General features: G+C 44.5%; 1 protein-coding gene across 5 annotated transcripts in view; it reads left to right on the top strand.

Moving 5' to 3' along the window:
• The first annotated feature begins 8,580 nt into the window (after window positions 1-8,580).
• Window positions 8,581-19,392, top strand: part of LOC121287102 (proteinase-activated receptor 4-like) — a 52,413-nt gene continuing 41,601 nt past the window's right edge. The window contains exons 1-2 of one of the 5 annotated variants that reach the window (XM_041204643.1): window positions 8,629-8,810; window positions 12,592-14,315. In XM_041204643.1, the coding sequence (XP_041060577.1) occupies window positions 8,729-8,810; window positions 12,592-13,655 (1,146 nt within the window). In that variant the 5' untranslated portion in view covers window positions 8,629-8,728 and the 3' untranslated portion in view covers window positions 13,656-14,315. Of the gene's footprint in view, window positions 8,811-12,572; window positions 14,316-19,392 lie in introns of those variants that run through there. The other 4 variants (XM_041204644.1, XR_005945149.1, XM_041204642.1 and 1 more) reach the window with 4 other exon arrangements.

The following is a 19,392-nucleotide window of genomic DNA, read 5'->3' as shown; positions in this document are numbered from 1 at the left end:
ACTCGGTGGGAATGTGAGTTGTGAGGAGGATGCAAGGAGGACTTGGACAGGCTAAGTGAATGGGCTAGAACATAGCAGATGGAATATAATGTGACTAAGTGTGAGGTTATCCACTTTGGTAGAAAAAAACAGAAAGGCAGAGTATTTAATAAATAGTGAGAGATTGGGAAGTGTTGATGTACAAAGGGACCAGGATGTCCTTGTTCATGAGTCACTAAAAGTTAGATGCAGGTGAAGCAAGCAACTCGGAAGACAAATGAGATGTTTCCCTTCATTGCGAGGGGATTTGAGTACAGGACAAAGATGTCTTGCTGCAATTGTATAGATCCTTGGTGAGACTGCACCTGGAGTATTGTGTACAGTTTTGGTCTCCTTATCCAAGGAAGGATATTCTTGCCATAGAGGGAATGCAGTGGAGGCTCACCAGACTAATCCCTGGGATGGTAGGATTGTCTTATGAGGAGAGATTGAGGAAACTGAGTCTGTATTCACTAGAATTAGATCTCATTGAAACTTACAACATTCTTACAGGGCGTGACAGGCTGGATGTGAATAGGATGTTTCCCCTGACCAGTGAGTTTAGAACCAGGGGACATGGTCTGAGAATAAGGGGCAGGCCATTTAATACTGAAATGAGGAGGGATTTCTTCAGAGGGTGGTGAATCTTTGCAATTCTCTACCCCAGTGGGCTGTGGAAGTTTAGTCATTCAGCATGTTCAAGACAGAAATCGATAGCTTTCTGGAGATTAATGACATCAAAGGAAATGGGGATAGTGGGAAAAGTGGTATCCAAGTAGACGATCAGCCATGATCTGTTTGAATGGCGGAGTAGGCTTGATGGGCCAAATGGCCTACTCCTGCTCCTTTTTATCCTATGCTGTTCCATGGACGATGAAAATCTCTATCAATGATGTTAGCACTGCCTCTGATGTGTGACCATTGTCACAATGATGTGACGTGTATGATATGAATCTTTAATTTCAACCGATGAGACAAGCACCTAGGAAGAAAACTTGAAGAATAAGTTGAAGAAGCTTCAGTGCAGACTTGGAAATTGAGGAATCCACCAGAGCGAGTGGACGTCCATTGCAAGACCCCTGAAGAGATTGCTGCAGTTTTAAAGGTTTTTATAAAAAGAAAACTTAAGGGCCAGAGGATAATAAACATAAATACCAGTGAAATGCAGCACAGGCTGTGACTACAATCCTTCTAAGCATTTTGGAAATGCTGAAATCTGAGTTTTTATAAGCATTCTAAACTCAAAGGGAAATAGCTTCAAACGCTCATTTTAAATAAAGAGAGCAGTTTTTCTCCCAAACTAAAACAGACGCATAATGAAGTTTCCAAGCCCACAGCAGGTGTGGATCAGTACAAAAAACACGCTGTACTAGCACTGATACACTTGCTGCAAAATACAGCACCTGCAAAGTTTTTTCAAAGATCTGCCCAGCAACAAGAACTCAGAAAAAACAGAGGGAAGTCAACTGTCCCCGAGCAACTGCAGCCTGAGTAATACAAAAGGTTACTACCTTAAAGCAGCAACACAAAAAAGCAGTAAATACAAGAAGATAAAAACAGCTATGGATAGCAAATTAGATTTTGCTGTTGAGGATTTGAAATAAACCTGTACGTGGTCAGATGGAGAGTTCCACCGAGAATCGGGGCTTTGAAAAAATAACCGGCATGAGGACAGAGCAAGAGTTAATTAACATTTTATTGTGTTTACTTAAATTCCAAGTTCGGTGCAGTAAATAAATAATTTGAGGCATAGCAGAGCTGCTCATACCTGTCGAGTGCACATCCTGTTCCATGTGGGGAGTCCAGGATGCTACCTGTGTCCTGGACAACTACATGTGCAGAAAGTGCCACCAAATGGAAAAACTCGCGTGTTGTATCTTGGAACTCAAAGAGCAGCTGGTGTCACTGAGAAGCATTCGCGGGGATGAGAGCTATGTGGATAGCACGTTTCAGAAGGTAGTTACTCCGCAGCTTATGGAAGAGCAGGCAGAGAGGGACTGGCGGACGTCAGACAGATGAGAAAGGCAAGGCAGGTAGTGCAGCAGATCCTCCAGTACATCCCGCTTTCTAACAGGTACTCAGTTCTGTGTGCCAATGGGGAGAGGGTTCCTCTGGAGAGAGTCACGACCAGAGCACTATGTGTGGCTCAGCTGTGCGGGGAAGGGGGAGAAAAGAGAGGAGAGCAATAGTGGTATGGGATTCTATAGTTAAGGGAACAGACAGGCTCTTCTGTGGTCGCAGATGTGGTTCCAGGGTTGTATGTTGCCTTCCTGGTGCAAGGGTCATGGATATCACCAAATGGCTTCAGAGCATTCTGGGGAGTGAGGGTGCACATCCAGAGGTCGCAGTTCACAATGGTACCATCGATATCGGTAGAAAAAGGGATGAGGTCCTGCAGGCTGAATTCAGAGAGGTAGGAAAGAGATTAGCAAGAAGGGCCTCAAAGGTAGTGACTCTGGAAATAGGAAAATACACCAATGCGTGACTGGAGAGATGGTGCAGGAGGGAGGGCTTCAGTGTTCTGGGGCATTGGAGCCAGCTCTGGGGAAGTTGGGATCTGAACAAACTGGATGGTCTACACCTGAATAGGACCAGGACAAATGTCCTTGCAGGGAGTTTTCCTAGTGTCTTTGGGGAGGGTTTAAACTAGATTGTCAGGGGGATGGGAACCTGAGGGCAGATTCAGATAGGACGAATTCAGAGCAGCAGGAATTTTGTGTTCAGTTCTGGTCACCACATTACAGGAAGGACATAATTGCTCTGGAGAGAGTACAGAGGAGATTTACAAGAATGTTGTCAGGGCTTGAACATTGCAGCTATGAGGAAAGATTGGATAGGCTGGGGTTGTTTTTTTTAGAACAGAGGAGGCTGAGGGGTGACCTGATTGAGGTGTACAAGATTATATGGGGCCAAGATAAAGTAGACAGGGATGCTCTAGTAGAGAAATCAGTTACCAGGGGCCACAGATTTAAAGTGATTGGGAGAAGGATTAGAAGGGCATGAGGAAAAACTTCTTCACCCAGAGGGTGGTGGGTGTTTGGAATTCGCTGCCTGGTTTGGTGGTTGAGGCAGAAACCCTCAACTGATTTAAAAGATACCTGGATCTGTATCTGAAGTGCTGTAACTTGCAAGGCTATGGACCAGGTGCTGGAAGGTGGGATTAAAATGAGCAGCTAGTTTTTCCCTTTTTCAGCCAGCACAAATACAATGGGCTGAATGGCCTCTTTCTGTGTTGTAACTGTTCCATAACCAAATATATATTGAACTGCTTTAAAAACAGTTAAAAAGGCAAGCAAAGACACAGATTTAAAATGGCTGACACAGGTCACCTGACACACCTGGTATTACGAATTGGTCAGTTTCTGGAAGTTTCCAATGCGGATTACAATTAAGACATGGAAAGGCAACTTCCTGTGGCATTTCATACCTGCTAATGCCAAGAATTACTTTGAAGATGAATTGAAACTGTACTGGCTCTCACCATTTGCATTTCTATAAAGCTGCCTTTTAAACAGAGACAGAAAGCCTACTGGGACAATGGCTATGTAGACATTCTTCCTAGCTCAACACAGGAAAGAATGGAATGTTCATAAGTGATTTAACAAAAAACTAATCACCTAGCCCATAAAACAATGGCCACCGTCTGTCCAGGTATGAGCTAATCAATTACCTTCTGAAATCGTTATGCGGAGAGAGGTCATGTGACCAGTATAACAAATTTGAAATGTATTTTACTACAACACCCTGGTTTTAAGGACAGTATGGAAGAAACCTCTCAATGGAGCAGCAATACCATCTCTCTCTTCCTTCTCTCTCAAGTTCAGGACCTTATCTCTGTTACAATTTAGAATCCATCACAGAGAAACAGAACTTCCATAAAAAGGAACATCAGGTGCAAAATCATTGACTTTTGGAAAAGACGGATTATGTCTAAAAAGAGACAGTCTCCAGAAATTGCAGTTCATATCAGCCTCAACGCTATTAGAATTTCAAGACCACCATAGAAAAAAAACCTGCACTGGCCACCAATACCAGTAAAGGACTCATAATCAGTGAACTCTCTGTTTTTTTACCTTTTAGCAGTGAATTTTAACTTGGTCAAAAATTAACCTCCTACTGTATAATTTGTAATTTTGCATGCGTGTGTGTGTGTGTGTGTGTGTGTGTGATGCGAAGGTCAGGATTTGTGTATACCTTTTTAAATATCTTTATATCTTTACCTGGCTGGGTTTTTAGCACAATAAAAATGAACCTCTTTATGGTTAAGTTCAAGTCTGTCAAACTGAGTTCTTTGTAATCATAGATTCATAGAAAGTTTACAGCACAGAAAGAGGCCACTTGGCCCATCGTGTCTGCCCCAGGCACAAAACAAGCCCCCCCCCACCTCCCAGCCTAATCCCACTTTCCAGCATTTGGTCTGTAGCCTTGCAGGTTCTGGCACTTCAGATGCACATCCAGATATCTTTTAGATAGCTGAGGGTTTCTGCCCCTACCACCCTTTCAAGCAGTGAGTTTTCATAAACTTTCAGGGTGAAAAAATCTTTCCTCATCTCCCCTCTAATCTGTCAATCAATCACTTTAAATCTATGCCCCCTAGTCACTGACCTCTCTGTTAAAGTAAATAGACCCTTCCCATCCACTCTATCCAGGCCCCTCACAATCAAATCTTTCCTCAGCCTCCTCTGTTCCAAGGAAAACAAACACACCCTATCCAATCTTTCCTCAAAGCTGCAATTTTTCAGTCCTGGCAACATCCTAGTAAATCTCCTTTGTCCTCTCTCTAATGCAATTACATCCTTTCTGTAATGAGGTGACCAGAACTGCACGCAGCACTCACATTGTGGCCTAACTAATGTTTATTATAGTCCCAGCGTAACCTCCTTGCTCTTATATTCTGTGCCTCAGCTAATAAATGAAAGGATTCCAAATGCCTTGTTAACCACCTAATCAAACTGTCCTGCTACCTTCAGGGATTTGTGCACATTCACTTCAAGGCCCCTCATTTCCTCTACACCTCTCATTATACTCCCATTTATTGTGTAATCCTTTGCCTTTTTTGACCTCCCCAAATGCATCACCTCTCACTTCTCTGGGTTGAATTCCATTTCCCACTTTTCTGCCCACCTGACCAGTCCATTGATATCTTCCTGCAATCTACAGCAATGCTCCTCGCTATCAACCACAAGGCCAATTTTTGTGTCGTCTGCAAACTTCTTGATAATTCCATCTACATTTATGTCCAAATCATTAATATATACTACAAAAAGCAGGGGAGCTAGTACTGAGACCTGTGGAACCCCACTGGAAATAGCCTCCCAGTCATAAAAACATTCATCAACAATTACTCTTTGTTTCCTGCCACCGAGCCAATTTTGTATCCAGTTTGCTACATTCCCCTGGATCCCATGGTTTTTTTTTTAACCAGTCTGCCATGTGGGACCTTGTCAAAAGCCTTGCTGAAATCCATGTACACTGCATCAACCTCACTACCCTCATCAATCCTCATTACTTCCTCAAAAAATTCAATCAAAATAGTCAGACACAACCTTCCCTTGACAAATCCACACTGACTGTCTTTGAGTAATCTGTGCCTTTCTAAGTGACAGTTTATCCTGTCCCTTAGAATTGATTCCAATAATTTGCCCACTAAAGGTCAGACTGACTAGTCTGTAATTATTTGGTCTATCCCTCACTCCCTTTTATACAAAGCTACAAAGCTATCAGTGCATCAATGGTTAAGCGCAGGCATTGAATTAAAACTTTCATGCCTATAAATTACAAAACTTCCGTCACAATCAATCAAAGAGAAGAGTGAGCCCTGACACGTGTCCTCACTGGTCATCACACCATGTACTTTTTCACTTCAATCCACCTTGAGTAGCAATCTTCAGTTTAATAACTCTGTTTCTTTTCAAAACTTTCTCTTTTTGAGAGTTCTGCCTGATTTTCCTGCTGCTTGAAAATGCCCCATCCTTTTACACCACTGGCATTGTACGTCTTAGGCAGGACAATTCCCACACTGTGTCTTTCTCTGCTGCACCAGCAAAAGCTAATCTGCTGCCACTAATTGCTTTTTTGTTGCACATGTCTCCTTCTCTCTATTTTCCCTTTCATATGTCTGACGAATTCAACTGTATCTGTTACTTTGGGATTCAGGTTGTTCCTCTCTCTCTCTCTCTCTCCCCTGACTACTGATTGCCTCCTGATCACGATTGGTCAACTGAATCGAATTAGTTGCCTTCACCAGTGTCGTCATCTTGAGACTGCAAATGATCTGATAATGCATCATCCACTACTACAACAACTATTCTGTCGTGAATTAGTTCCTCTTTCAGATCACCATACTCACAGTGCTAATCAGTATAAATCATTAATAAATGTGTTGGTGCTTTCCCCTGTCTCTGGGTACATTCACTGAACTTTGCATGTTTCACGATGATGTTCTTGTTGAAATTGAAATATGTCCCCAATGCATCAATAATTTCAGCATATATAGCTTTACCCTCATTGATCCTCAGGGTAAATGGGATGTCAACCACACAGTTGCCCATTGCTTATAAAAGTGTACTGAGTCGTTTATAGCTTGGCTTCACTGCAAGACCCAGTGCGATGTGAAATCGAGTGACTTTCCTGTACCGCTTTGGCCATGCCTCAGCCTGATTTAGGCCTGTGGCTATTGCAAAGTGTTCTGGTAGAGGTAGATATTTTCCTAGTGCTTCTTTTTACTGCTGTCACCATATATCATTGTGTTGTTGGGTATAAGTTGTCAAAGACTGCTGGTTGCAAAACACTAACTTTATTGTAACGTATTTACAGTTATGAGAACACCGAACATTAGTTTCTTTATTATTCATTCACAGGATGTGAGCTTCGCTGGCTAGGCCAGCACTTATTGCTCATCCCTAATTGCCCTTGAGAAGGTGGTGGTGAACCGCTGCAGTCCATGTGGTGTAGGTACACCCACAGTGCTGTTAGGGAGGGAGTTCCAGGATTTTGACCCAGCTTCTGACCATGCACACTCTTCTTGAGTCTCATATCACACAAGGGTATGTCACTTTCTTCCATGACATCACAGACTATTACAGTTAACTCTTAATGGGACTTAGTCGAACACACTCCATTATACTACCACCACCATCCCCACCTGCCCCTTAGGGCCCAGGAAGCTAACGAGATGGCAGCCAATGGTGGGGCAAAGAAAATCGGAGCTGCTCAAGTGGTCAGGGAGTAATGGGGCCCAATTGGTGAACACTTAATTAACCTGAATTGCTACTGATGGTAATTTGTGAATCTAATCCCAGATCCCTCAGCCCCATTTCCAAGGAGTTTATCATTTCCATATTCTTCCTCTCAAAATACACCACCTCATACTTAACCAATTACACTTAACCAATTGCACACCTTCACACTTACTAACTTCACACCCATTCTTCAAGCTTATTAACGTATTCCTGTATTTTGTCACAATGCTCTGTATTTACTACAGCCCCCAATCTCCTGTCACCAACAGAAATTTTATTTCTGATTCCAGAGTTCAATTCTTTATGGTTTTTATTCTTTCATGGGATGTGGGCACCGCTGTCAAGGCCGGCATTTGTTCCCATCCCTAATTACTCTTAAACTCAATGGCTGCTAGGCCATTTCAGGGGACATTTAAGAGTCAGCCATATTTCTGTGCGCCTGGAGTCACATGTAGGCCATACAAGGTAAGGATGGCAGATTTCCTTCCCTACAGGACATTAGTGAACGAAACGGGTTTCTTACGACAACCGACAGTGGTTTCATGACCATCATTACTGAGAGTAGCTTTTCATTCCAGATTTTATTAATTGAATTTAAATGGCAGGATTCAAACCCGTGTCCCCAGAGTATTAGCCTGGGCCTCTGGATTACTAGTCCACCACTACATTACCACTACACCACCATCTTCATATAAATGATGAATATCCCAGCACCAATCTTTGTGAAAAGCATTTCCCACCATTAGCCAGTCTGAATAACTACCCTTCACCCCGATCCCCTGTTTCCTGTTTTGTAGCCAGTTTGCTGCACCCATATCAGTTGCTGTAATCCATCTACATCTAATGTCATCAACACAACCCAGAGCTTTACCTTGGAACTCACTCCATGTATGAGATATTAATCAGACTAATAAGGAGCTCTCCAGCTACTCAGTGCCTCGATGGCTAATGTGCTGTGGGGACTCAGCCATTCAGAACAGGAAATTTGCAATCTTTTCCCTCGTTGTTCTCCTGATGGAGTAACTCAGGTTCCGTATCACATCACAAAACCTAACCTGTTACAAACTGAGCTCACTGATGGGTGAGCCTGTTAGAGTTAATCAGGAAATGTGGTGTTGCGCTTCTCAGTTTTAAACCATTAGCTTTTTGTTTTGGAAAAAATACCCAGTGTAAAATAATTTTAAAACGAAACTGTAAGAGTCAAGAGCTTTGTGAGGTAATTTTCCCATCTCTGCTATTCCCTGATTAGAATATGAGGGAATCTGCGGGTAACTGAACATGCTGGGAGCTCTTTGATAAAGTGAAATGTGAACGCCTGAAAATGACGCAGACTCCTAATCTAAGTGTGACAGGTCTTGTGCAGTCTCGTTGCAAACTCCCAAAACAAAAGCAGAGAGACACGAACAAACACATTTGAATCAGTTAATCTAGAGCCAGATCGTGTCCTGAGGACAAGCTGCTTTGCAACTATGGACCTCACCAGAACGTTCCACGCACTTGCTGTCTCAGCTTTCCTGTTCTCATCTGCAGGTCTCTGTCATGCACAGGAAGGTAAGAGTATACGCATCATAGTTTTAGACTAGGCGCTACGGACATTTGCATTCAAATCAGTAGAGAGGAGAAATGATCCTTCCTCTTTATGTTTGCCCTGTGCCTTCCCTCTGGGAGCTCAGAGTTTCTCAAATGCTGTGTGTGAACCAGACAAGGACTGGTCAAAGAAGAGAGCAAACTTTCACAATTCAACACTACATTTGCCTCGCAGCAACCTGTGGTCTACCTGAATTGCATCAAAACACTGAAGTGCTTCAAAGTGCTCAATCTTAGAGTTATAGAGGGACCATTCCTATGTATCTAACTGTGCTGTACCTATTCTGGGAGTGTTTGATGGGGACAGCGTAGAGGGAGCTTTACTCTTCATCTAACCCTGTGCTGTACCTGTCCTGGGAGTGTTTGATGGGAAGATTTTGAGGGAGCTTCACGCTGTGCCTAACCCTGTGCTGTACCTGTCCCGGCAGTGTTTGATGGGGACAGTGTAGGGGGAGATTTATTCTGTATCTAACCCCGAGCTGTACTTTGTCTAGGAATATATGATGGGAACAGAGTTGAGGGAGCTTTTATCTGTATCTAACCCCGTGCTGTACCTGTCCTGGGAGCGTTTGATGGGGACAGTGTAGAGGAAGCTTTACTCTGTATCTAACACCGTGTTGTACCTGTCCCGAGAGTGTTTGAAGGGGACAGTGTAGAGGGAGATTTACTCTTTACCTAGCCCTGTGTTCTATCTGTCCTGGGGGTGTATGATGTGGACAGTGTAGAAGGAGATTTGCTTTGTATCTAACCTTATTCTGCACATGTCCTGGTAGTGTTCAATGCGGACAGTGTAGAGGGAGATTTACTTTTTATGTAACCCCATGCTGTACCTGTCCTGGATGTGTTAGATGGGGACAGTGTAGAGAAAGCTTTACTCTGCATCTAACCCTGTGCTGTACCTGCCCTGGGAGTGTTTGATGCAGACAGTGTAGAGGGAGCTTTACTCTGTATCTAACCCCGTGCTGCACCTGTCCGAGAGTGTTTGATGGGGACAGTGTAGGGAGAGATATTCTCTGTATCTAACATGTGCTGTAGCCCTGGGAGTGTTTCATGGGGACAGTGTAGAAGGAGATTTGCTCTGTATCTAACCCTATGCTATACCTGTCCTGGGGATGTTTAATGTGGACAGTGTAGAAAGAGATTCGCTTTGTATCTAACCCTGTTCTGCACATGTCCTGGTAGTGTTAGATGGGAACAGTGTAGAGGGAGATTTACTTTGTATCTAACCTTGTGCTGTACTTGTCCAGGGAATGTTTGAAGGAGACAGTGCAGAGGGACATTTGCTCTGTGTCTAATCACATGCTTTACCTGTTCAGGGCGTGTTAGATGGGGGCAGGGTAGAGGGAGCTTTGCCCTGTATCTGACTCCGTGCTATACCTGCCCATGGAGTGTTTGATGAGGACAGTGTAGAGGGAGATTTGCTCTGTATCTAACCCCATGTTGCACCTGTTCTTGGAATATTTGATGTGGACAGTGTTGAGGGAGCTTTACTCTTTATTTAACTCTGTGCCGTACCTGCACTGGGAGTGTTTGATGTGGACAGTGTAGAGGGACATTTGCTCTGAATCTAACCCCGTGCTGCATCTGTCCTGGGAGTGTTTGATGAGGACAGTGTAGAGGGAGATTTACTTTTTATGTAACCCCATGCTGTACCTGTCCTGGATGTGTTAGATGGGGACAGTGTAGAGAAAGCTTTACTCTGCATCTAACCCTGTGCAGTACCTGCCCTGGGAGTGTTTGATGCAGACAGTGTAGAGGGAGCTTTACTCTGTATCTAACCCCGTGCTGCACCTGTCCGAGAGTGTTTGATGGGGACAGTGTAGGGAGAGATATTCTCTGTATCTAACATGTGCTGTAGCCCTGGGAGTGTTTCATGGGGACAGTGTAGAAGGAGATTTGCTCTGTATCTAACCCTATGCTATATCTGTCCTGGGGGTGTTTAATGTGGACAGTGTAGAAGGAGATTTGCTTTGTATCTAATCCTGTTCTGCACATGTCCTGATAGTGTTAGATGGGAACAGCGTAGAGGGAGATTTACTTTGTATCTAACCTTGTGCTGTACTTGTCCAGGGAATGTTTGAAGGAGACAGTGCAGAGGGACATTTGCTCTGTGTCTAATCACATGCTTTACCTGTTCAGGGCGTGTTAGATGGGGGCAGGGTAGAGGGAGCTTTACTCTTTATTTAACTCTGTGCTGTACCTGCACTGGCAGTGTTTGATGTGGACAGTGTAGAGGGACATTTGCTCTGTATCTAACCCCATGTTGCACCTGTTCTTGGAATATTTGATGTGGACAGTGTTGAGGGAGCTTTACTCTTTATTTAACTCTGTGCCGTACCTGCACTGGGAGTGTTTGATGTGGACAGTGTAGAGGAAGATTTGCTCTGTATCTAACCCCGTGCTGCACCTGTCCTGAGAGTGTTTGATGGGGACAGTGTAGAGCGAGATTTTCTCTGTATCTAACGTGTGCTGTACCTGTCCTGGGGGTGTTTCATGGGAACAATGTAGAGGGAGCTTTACTCTGTATCTAGCCCTGTGCTGTACATGTCCTGGGAGTGTTTGATGGGGACAGTGTAGAGGGAGCTTTACTCTGTATCTAACCCCGTGCTGTACCTGTGCTGGGAGAGTTTGATGGGCACAGTGTAGAGGGAGCTTTACTCTGTATCTAACCCCATGCTGTACCTAGTCATGCAGTGTGGTGCTAACCCTGGCCTATTATATGATTCTTAGCTTTTGGGGACATTTCCCAGTGTCTGTTTTCTGCTTTGGCTGTGTCTACCTTCATTAGAGTTGGTGTATATTGTACAATCCCGGTCAGAATCGTTGGAGAATCTGAAGGAGTGAATTCCCACTCCGATTCTCTGTCCCAATGGCTGGAGTTTTCTCTCATCCTCAGTGCTGCTTTTGATAAAATCTCAGCTCTCCTTTCTGCCTCAGTAGATACTTTTCATCTAGTTTCCATCTTTCTTCTTTTTGAGAAAGTTCTGAATCTCTGCCCTAATCTCGCTCATTCAACTAGTAGCCTGAACAATCTGTGAGTATTTACCTTCTGAAAGACCTATATACTCTAACCATTATATTATAATAAAGTAACTATCCAGAGCACAAATATTCTGAGTTTCTCTTTGTCACTGTCATCTCTTATTTCTGCTATAGTTGTGGTGAAGCAGCAGTGACATTCTGGATCTGAAATTGGCTAAGGAATAAAGAGAGTATTATTGAATGGTTGCTTCTCAGGCTGGAGAGCAGTAGAGAGTATTATTGAATGGCTCCTGCCACACTCTGCTGGTCTGTCTCTCTACATTCTCCTCTCTCTCTTCACCAGTTCTTATTCCATTGCAATCTTCAGCTTTCTCCCTTCCAGTTTGGTATCATTGGTAACTTCAGTCCCTGTCCTCCAATGGCTGTGTTTTTATTAATGGAAACAGCACAGTTCTCAGCACAGGTACAATGGGCTGAATGGCCTCTTTCTGCACTGTATCATCGTATGATTCTAGATACCTCTGGTGCACCCTATTGTAAAAGCACCCATTTCCCCGACTCTTTGTTTTTTATTTGCCGAAGGTTTGTCACATGGACAAAGCTCTCACTTTCCTATTGAGAGACAATAAAAAAAGACTCGAGACGTACGAAAGACTTAAAAAGAGAAATAGAGCCAGGACGTAGTCATTGAAAAGGTTACAAAATATTAGAGACTATTACCAACCTGTGATTCTAATCTTTCAGTTTTCTTTTGTCTGTATAGAGATCTCAGGAGATAATGACATTGGAAGAACTTTAGCCCATGACCCTGTTCCAGAAAAGTTCTCAAATAATTATAAGCACGTTTTAAATAAATCAGGCAAACATCACCTAACCAGTGCTATCACCACAGCCTTGACCCCCGCCCTTTACATCATTATATTTGTCATTGGGCTTCCAACCAATGGGATGGCCATGTACAATCTCATTACCAAAGTCCAGTGGTTGCCATCCACCATCTTCCTGATCAACTTGGCGACTGCCGACCTTCTCCTGATCCTGGTGCTGCCGTTCAAGATCTCCTACCACCTCCTGGGCAATGACTGGCTCTTTGGTGAGGGACTTTGTCGGACGATGACCGCCTTCTTCTACGGGAACATGTACTGCTCCATCCTGCTGCTCACCTTCATCAGCCTTGACAGATACTTCGCTCTGGTCCACCCGTTTCTCTCCAAGCGTTTCAGGGACAATCGGTTTGCTGTTTGTTCCTGCTCAGTGATTTGGGTGCTTGTTGTAATCTCCATGTTACCCTTTCTCCTCCAGAGGCAGAGCTACCCAATCCAGGAGCTCAACATCACCACCTGTCATGATGTTTTGCCAAGAAAATTGCAGTCTGGTTATTTCTTTTATTACTTTGTTTGTTTGGTTGTGTTTGGGTTTCTCATTCCGTGTTTTGTTACTATATTCTGCTCTGTGGCTATAATCCGAGCGTTAATGGTTAGTGAACAGCAATTTGGGAAAGCTATTAGGACCATGATGTTAGTGCTGATAGTGTATTTGGTATGTTTCACTCCCAGTAACATAATCCTGCTTATCCATCACTCAGAGTATCACCTCACAGACAGCAGTGACCTGTATTTATTTTATATGATCTGCCTGGTGCTCAGCACCTTCAATAACTGCATTGACCCGTTCATCTATTGTTGCATCTCTGATGAGTTTAGGGACAAGGTGAGGAGCATGATATTGTTTAATAAAGTTAAAACCGGTGAAGGGTCCAGGAAAATACTCATTCATACAGACAGCTCATCAACATGTAGACCTTTGGCACCAGTAAAATGTGTTTAAATGGAATAGGAGTGAATGGAAGGGTTTGGACCACGAGAAACCAAGGAGTTCAAATAGAGAATTTCCTGAGAGTATGAATACAGGAAGATAAGCCACCAAAAAGGCAAACAGCATTCTGGGTTTTATAAATTGAGACCCAGAATGCAAGAGTAAGGAAAGAATCGCAAATGTACAAAAAGATCTAATTAAGTGACAGTTTGTGATCTGTGTCCAATTTTGGATACTCCAGCACAGAGAGTGAATGATACAAATTCACCTGGATTAGACACCCTCGTTCTGAGCTAAGATTTAAGCTAATGGCACCACTGTCAGGAGGAGATTTAACAGCGTTTTTAACAAGAAGAAAGGTTTTAATAGGCTGTTTGGGAAAGACCATTTCTTCTGGTTAGGGAGTCAGTACCAAGCGATTGGTTTAAAATGATCACAAAGAGAGTTTGGAGAGAGGTCGTTAGTTGTTAGAGCAATGGCCTGCTGCACAGAGTGGTGCACTCAAAGTCTATAGCATCAGTTAACGGAAAATTGGATTACTATTTGGAGCTGCGGGCTAGGCACTACAAGGATAGAGTGGGGCAGTGGGATTAGTTTAGGATTGATAGAGGACTATGGAGAGGGAGTGGGGCAGTGGGATTAGTTTGGGATTGATACAGGGCTATGGGGAGAGAATAGGACAGTGGGATTAGTTTGGGATTGATACAGGGCTATGGAGAGGGAGTGGGGCAGTGGGATTAGTTTAGGATTGATAGAGGACTATGGAGAGGGAGTGGGGCAGTGGGATTAGTTTAGGATTGATAGAGGACTATGGAGAGGGAGTGGGGCAGTGGGATTAGTTTAGGATTGATAGAGGACTATGGAGAGGGAGTGGGGCAGTGGGATTAGTTTAGGATTGATACAGGGCTATGGAGAGGGAGTGGGGCAGTGGGATTAGTTTAGGATTGATAGAGGACTATGGGGAGAGAATAGGACAGTGGGATTAGTTTGGGATTGATACAGGGCTATGGGGAGAGAATAGGACAGTGGGATTAGTTTGGGATTGATACAGGGCTATGAGGAGAGAGAGCAGGGCAGTGGGATTAGTTTGGGATTGATACAGGGCTATGGAGAGGGAGTGGGGCAGTGGGATTAGTTTAGGATTGATAGAGGACTATGGGGAGAGAACAGGACAGTGGGATTAGTTTGGGATTGATACAGGGCTATGGGGAGAGAATAGGACAGTGGGATTAGTTTGGGATTGATACAGGGCTATGGGGAGAGAATAGGACAGTGGGATTAGTTTGGGATTGATACAGGGCTATGGGGAGAGAATAGGACAGTGGGATTAGTTTGGGATTGATACAGGGCTATGGGGAGAGAATAGGACAGTGGGATTAGTTTGGGATTGATACAGGGCTATGGACAGGGAGTGGGGCAGTGGGATTAGTTTGGGATTGATACAGGGCTATGGAGAGGGAGTGGGGCAGTGGGATTAGTTTGGGATTGATACAGGGCTATGAGGAGAGAGAGCAGGGCAGTGGGATTAGTTTGGGATTGATACAGGGCTATGGAGAGGGAGTGGGGCAGTGGGATTAGTTTGGGATTGATACAGGGCTATGGGGAGAGAATAGGACAGTGGGATTAGTTTGGGATTGATACAGGGCTATGGAGAGGGAGTGGGGCAGTGGGATTAGTTTGGGATTGATACAGGGCTATGGAGAGGGAGTGGGGCAGTGGGATTAGTTTGGGATTGATACAGGGCTATGGAGAGAGAATAGGACAGTGGGATTAGTTTGGGATTGATACAGGGCTATGGAGAGGGAGTGGGGCAGTGGGATTAGTTTGGGATTGATACAGGGCTATGGAGAGGGAGTGGGGCAGTGGGATTAGTTTGGGATTGATACAGGGCTATGGAGAGGGAGTGGGGCAGTGGGATTAGTTTGGGATTGATACAGGGCTATGGAGAGGGAGTGGGGCAGTGGGATTAGTTTGGGATTGATACAGGGCTATGGGGAGAGAATAGGACAGTGGGATTAGTTTGGGATTGATACAGGGCTATGGAGAGGGAGTGGGGCAGTGGGATTAGTTTGGGATTGATACAGGGCTATGGAGAGGGAGTGGGGCAGTGGGATTAGTTTGGGATTGATACAGGGCTATGGAGAGGGAGTGGGGCAGTGGGATTAGTTTGGGATTGATACAGGGCTATGGGGAGAGAATAGGACAGTGGGATTAGTTTGGGATTGATACAGGGCTATGGAGAGGGAGTGGGGCAGTGGGATTAGTTTGGGATTGATACAGGGCTATGGAGAGGGAGTGGGGCAGTGGGATTAGTTTGGGATTGATACAGGGCTATGGGGAGAGAACAGGACAGTGGGATTAGTTTGGGATTGATACAGGGCTATGGAGAGGGAGTGGGGCAGTGGGATTAGTTTGGGATTGATACAGGGCTATGAGGAGAGAGAGCAGGGCAGTGGGATTAGTTTGGGATTGATACAGGGCTATGGGGAGAGAACAGGACAGTGGGATTAGTTTGGGATTGATACAGGGCTATGGAGAGGGAGTGGGGCAGTGGGATTAGTTTGGGATTGATACAGGGCTATGAGGAGAGAGAGCAGGGCAGTGGGATTAGTTTGGGATTGATACAGGGCTATGGGGAGAGAACAGGACAGTGGGATTAGTTTGGGATTGATACAGGGCTTTGGGGAGAGAACAGGACAGTGGGATTAGTTTGGGATTGATACAGGGCTATGGGGATAGAACAGGACAGTGGGATTAGTTTGGGATTGATGCAGGGCTATGGGGAGAGAGTTGGGCAGTGGGATTAGTTTGGGATTGATACAGGGCTATGGGGAGGGAGCAGGGCAGTGGGATTAGTTTGGGATTGATACAGGGCTATTGGGAGAGAGTGGGGCAGTGGGATTAAGTTGGGGATTGATACAGGGCTATGGGGAGGGAGCAGGGCGGTGGATTAAGGATATGGGATTTGCCAACACCTGTGCTGTGATCTTCTGTAATTCTAACATTTAGATTGACACATTTCTCTGTAATTCTGTCACTGTATATCTGTAGAATCTGGTTACTTGGTTACAGTAGTATAAATTCTTCCCCCTAATCCCTCAAAATGCTTTCTGGAATTATCTTTGGGCTCCCCAGGCAGTGTTCTGAGGTCAATGCCTGAATTTACCTTCACTTTCGACAAACTCAAATGCCTCAGTAAAGCCAAATCTTACATCTACCAGAGCTTGATCCTCTAAAGTGATGCCAGATGTTCCCAAACTCCAGGAGCCCCCTCCACTTTAGTCATACCTCAGGCTCACTCTCTAGTGCTACCTGAAGACAGGTTTACTCCCAGTATTCCCACCAAGAGCAGTTAAACACCACTCAGCCTCCTCACTGCTGCTAAATATTAGAGGGTAGATTCCCATGGGAATCTCACTGTTGGTCCTCTGCAGCTTTATGAGACCCTTGGTGAAATGGAATCTATTCTTGACCAGCTAAGAATCTCCTCTTTATCTCAGTAATTACAAAGAGACTTTAAACTCTCAAGGTATGATTTAAAGAGTGTGTGTGCTGAGTGAGCAGCGCCATAGGACAACAATATCCTGAGGAAAGGAAATAGCAGACTCCAGAGTTTATAATAAGCAATGTGCCTGGATTTCTGCTAGTGGAGACCGAGCAAGAGAGGGTGGAGAGAGGAAAGGAAGGAGATAGAGGGTGGCAGAGAAAGTGTTGGGGGTGGTGGTGGTGAGGTGGGGTGGCGGGGGGTGGTGAGCAGAAAGGTGGGATTAGAACATTAGAGGGGAAAGCATGCCACAGTGTTTGGGACACAGAGAGAGAGTGAGTGAGATTTGGAAAAGGCACTTCTCCTTAACTATCCTGCGCTGATTCCGATCTTTCAGTCACTGGGTCCTGATCCTGACTGCATCACAGTCTCAATCGCCTGTCGACATTGTAATCTCCAGTGGGGAAACTATATTCGAGAGAGTTTCGATTGGCCAAGGTTCCTGAGTCACAGCTGGGTTTAAATCATATCCCACGTAATTTATCTACCGACTCAAATGCCTCAGTAAAGCCAAATCTTACATCTACCAGAGCTTGATCCTCTAAAGTGATGCCAGATGTTCCCAAACTCCGGGAGCCCCCTCCACTTTAGTTATATCTCAGGCTCACTCTCTAGTGCTACCTGAAGACAGGTTGCCGGGTTACAAACATTTCTTCACCAGTATTCGGTTATTTTTATATTTTTACAAATGTACTTTACAGGATTTTGCTGTGAACATGACAGTCTATTTGTAATTTGTATATTAAAGTAAACTTGCTCATGTTACACCTTTTCCCAGTAACTTTAATTAAATGACAATCAAATTCTTTTTGTCTCCTCCCTGCTTTACTAAATTGATTTCTAAAAATTTAGTTTAATTTCTTCAAGTTCCATTAATGAAGTTTAGTGCAAGTCCAACTCTGTTCAGACTTTTCACGTGGATTTTTAACTAACTGCTCCTACTGTGTGGGAGCGTGAGCTCCCACCACTGTAGCCCAAGGATTGAACCTTTGACATTAGAATTGTACGTCCAACAGAGGCTGACATTTTTTGAGAAGTGCCTGGATCGAAAGGAAACCTGAAGGCCGAAGCTGGTGGTTCCAGGTTAATCAGGGCAGGAGAGCCCAAGGAAGTTTACGCAGGGAAATGATTTGGAGGGGTTGGGGTCGAGCCTGGTACAATATTATTCCCTTCCTTTTCTGTGTACCCCCATCTAATATCAATACCCTCACTACACCTCACTCTCTCTCAGCTCAAACAAGTACTGACCTATTGGATTCACCTGTGCTTTACTGGTTCTGGTCTAGTGTAAGGTGATTGGCTATATCCAAACAGCCTGTTCCTAATAATCATATCCTCATAAGCAGTGCACTAGTGGGAGAAACAAGTATTGTGGCATTTTATTGCTCCTCAGTGGGAATCCAACAATCCACTGTTGAGAATGTCTGCTCCAAATCGATTAGGAGATCTACCTGCCACTGCTGGATCAGGAGATCTAATGTCACTGTTTGATCAGGAGATTGCCCTGTTGCTGTTGGATCCGGAGATCTTTCCTGTCACTGTTTGATCAGGAGATTGCCCTGTCGCTGCTAGATTTGGAGGTCTCCCTGTAACTGTTGGATCAGGAGATCACCCTGTTGCTGCTAGATCTGGAGGTCTTCTTGTCTCTGTGGATCTGGAGACCTTCCTCTCACTGCTTGATCTGGAAGTCTTCCTGTCACTACTAGATCTGGAAACCTCCTCTCACTGATAGATCAGGAGATCATTGTGTCCCAGTTAGATCAGGATATCTTCCTGTCACTGTTGGATCTGTAGGTCACCCTTTCCCTGTTGGATCAGAAGATCTTCCTCTCATTGTTGGAACAGGAGATCTCCCTGTCACTGTTGGATCTGGAGATCTACCTTAACTGTTGGATCTGGAGATCGTCCTGTCAGAGCTGGGTCAGGAAATCTCCTCTCACTGTTGGATCTGGAGATCATCCAGTTCCTGTTTGATCAGGAGGTCTTCCTGTCTCTGTTGGATCTGGAGATCTTCCTGTCAGTATTGGATCTGGAGATCTTCCTGCCACTGTTAGATTAGGGGATCATCATGTCACTGTTAGATCAGGAGATCTTCCTGTCACCATTGGATCTGGAGATCTTCCAGTCACTGTTTGATCTTAAGATCTTCCTGTCACTGTTGGATCTGGAGATCTTCCTGTCACTGTTGGATCTGGAGATCTTCCT

Source organism: Carcharodon carcharias, chromosome 14 (assembly GCF_017639515.1).
Source record: "Carcharodon carcharias isolate sCarCar2 chromosome 14, sCarCar2.pri, whole genome shotgun sequence".
NCBI classification, from domain to species: Eukaryota; Metazoa; Chordata; class Chondrichthyes; order Lamniformes; family Lamnidae; genus Carcharodon; species Carcharodon carcharias.
Note: the sequence above shows the minus strand (reverse complement) of the source record. Positions and strands in the feature narration are given on the sequence as shown.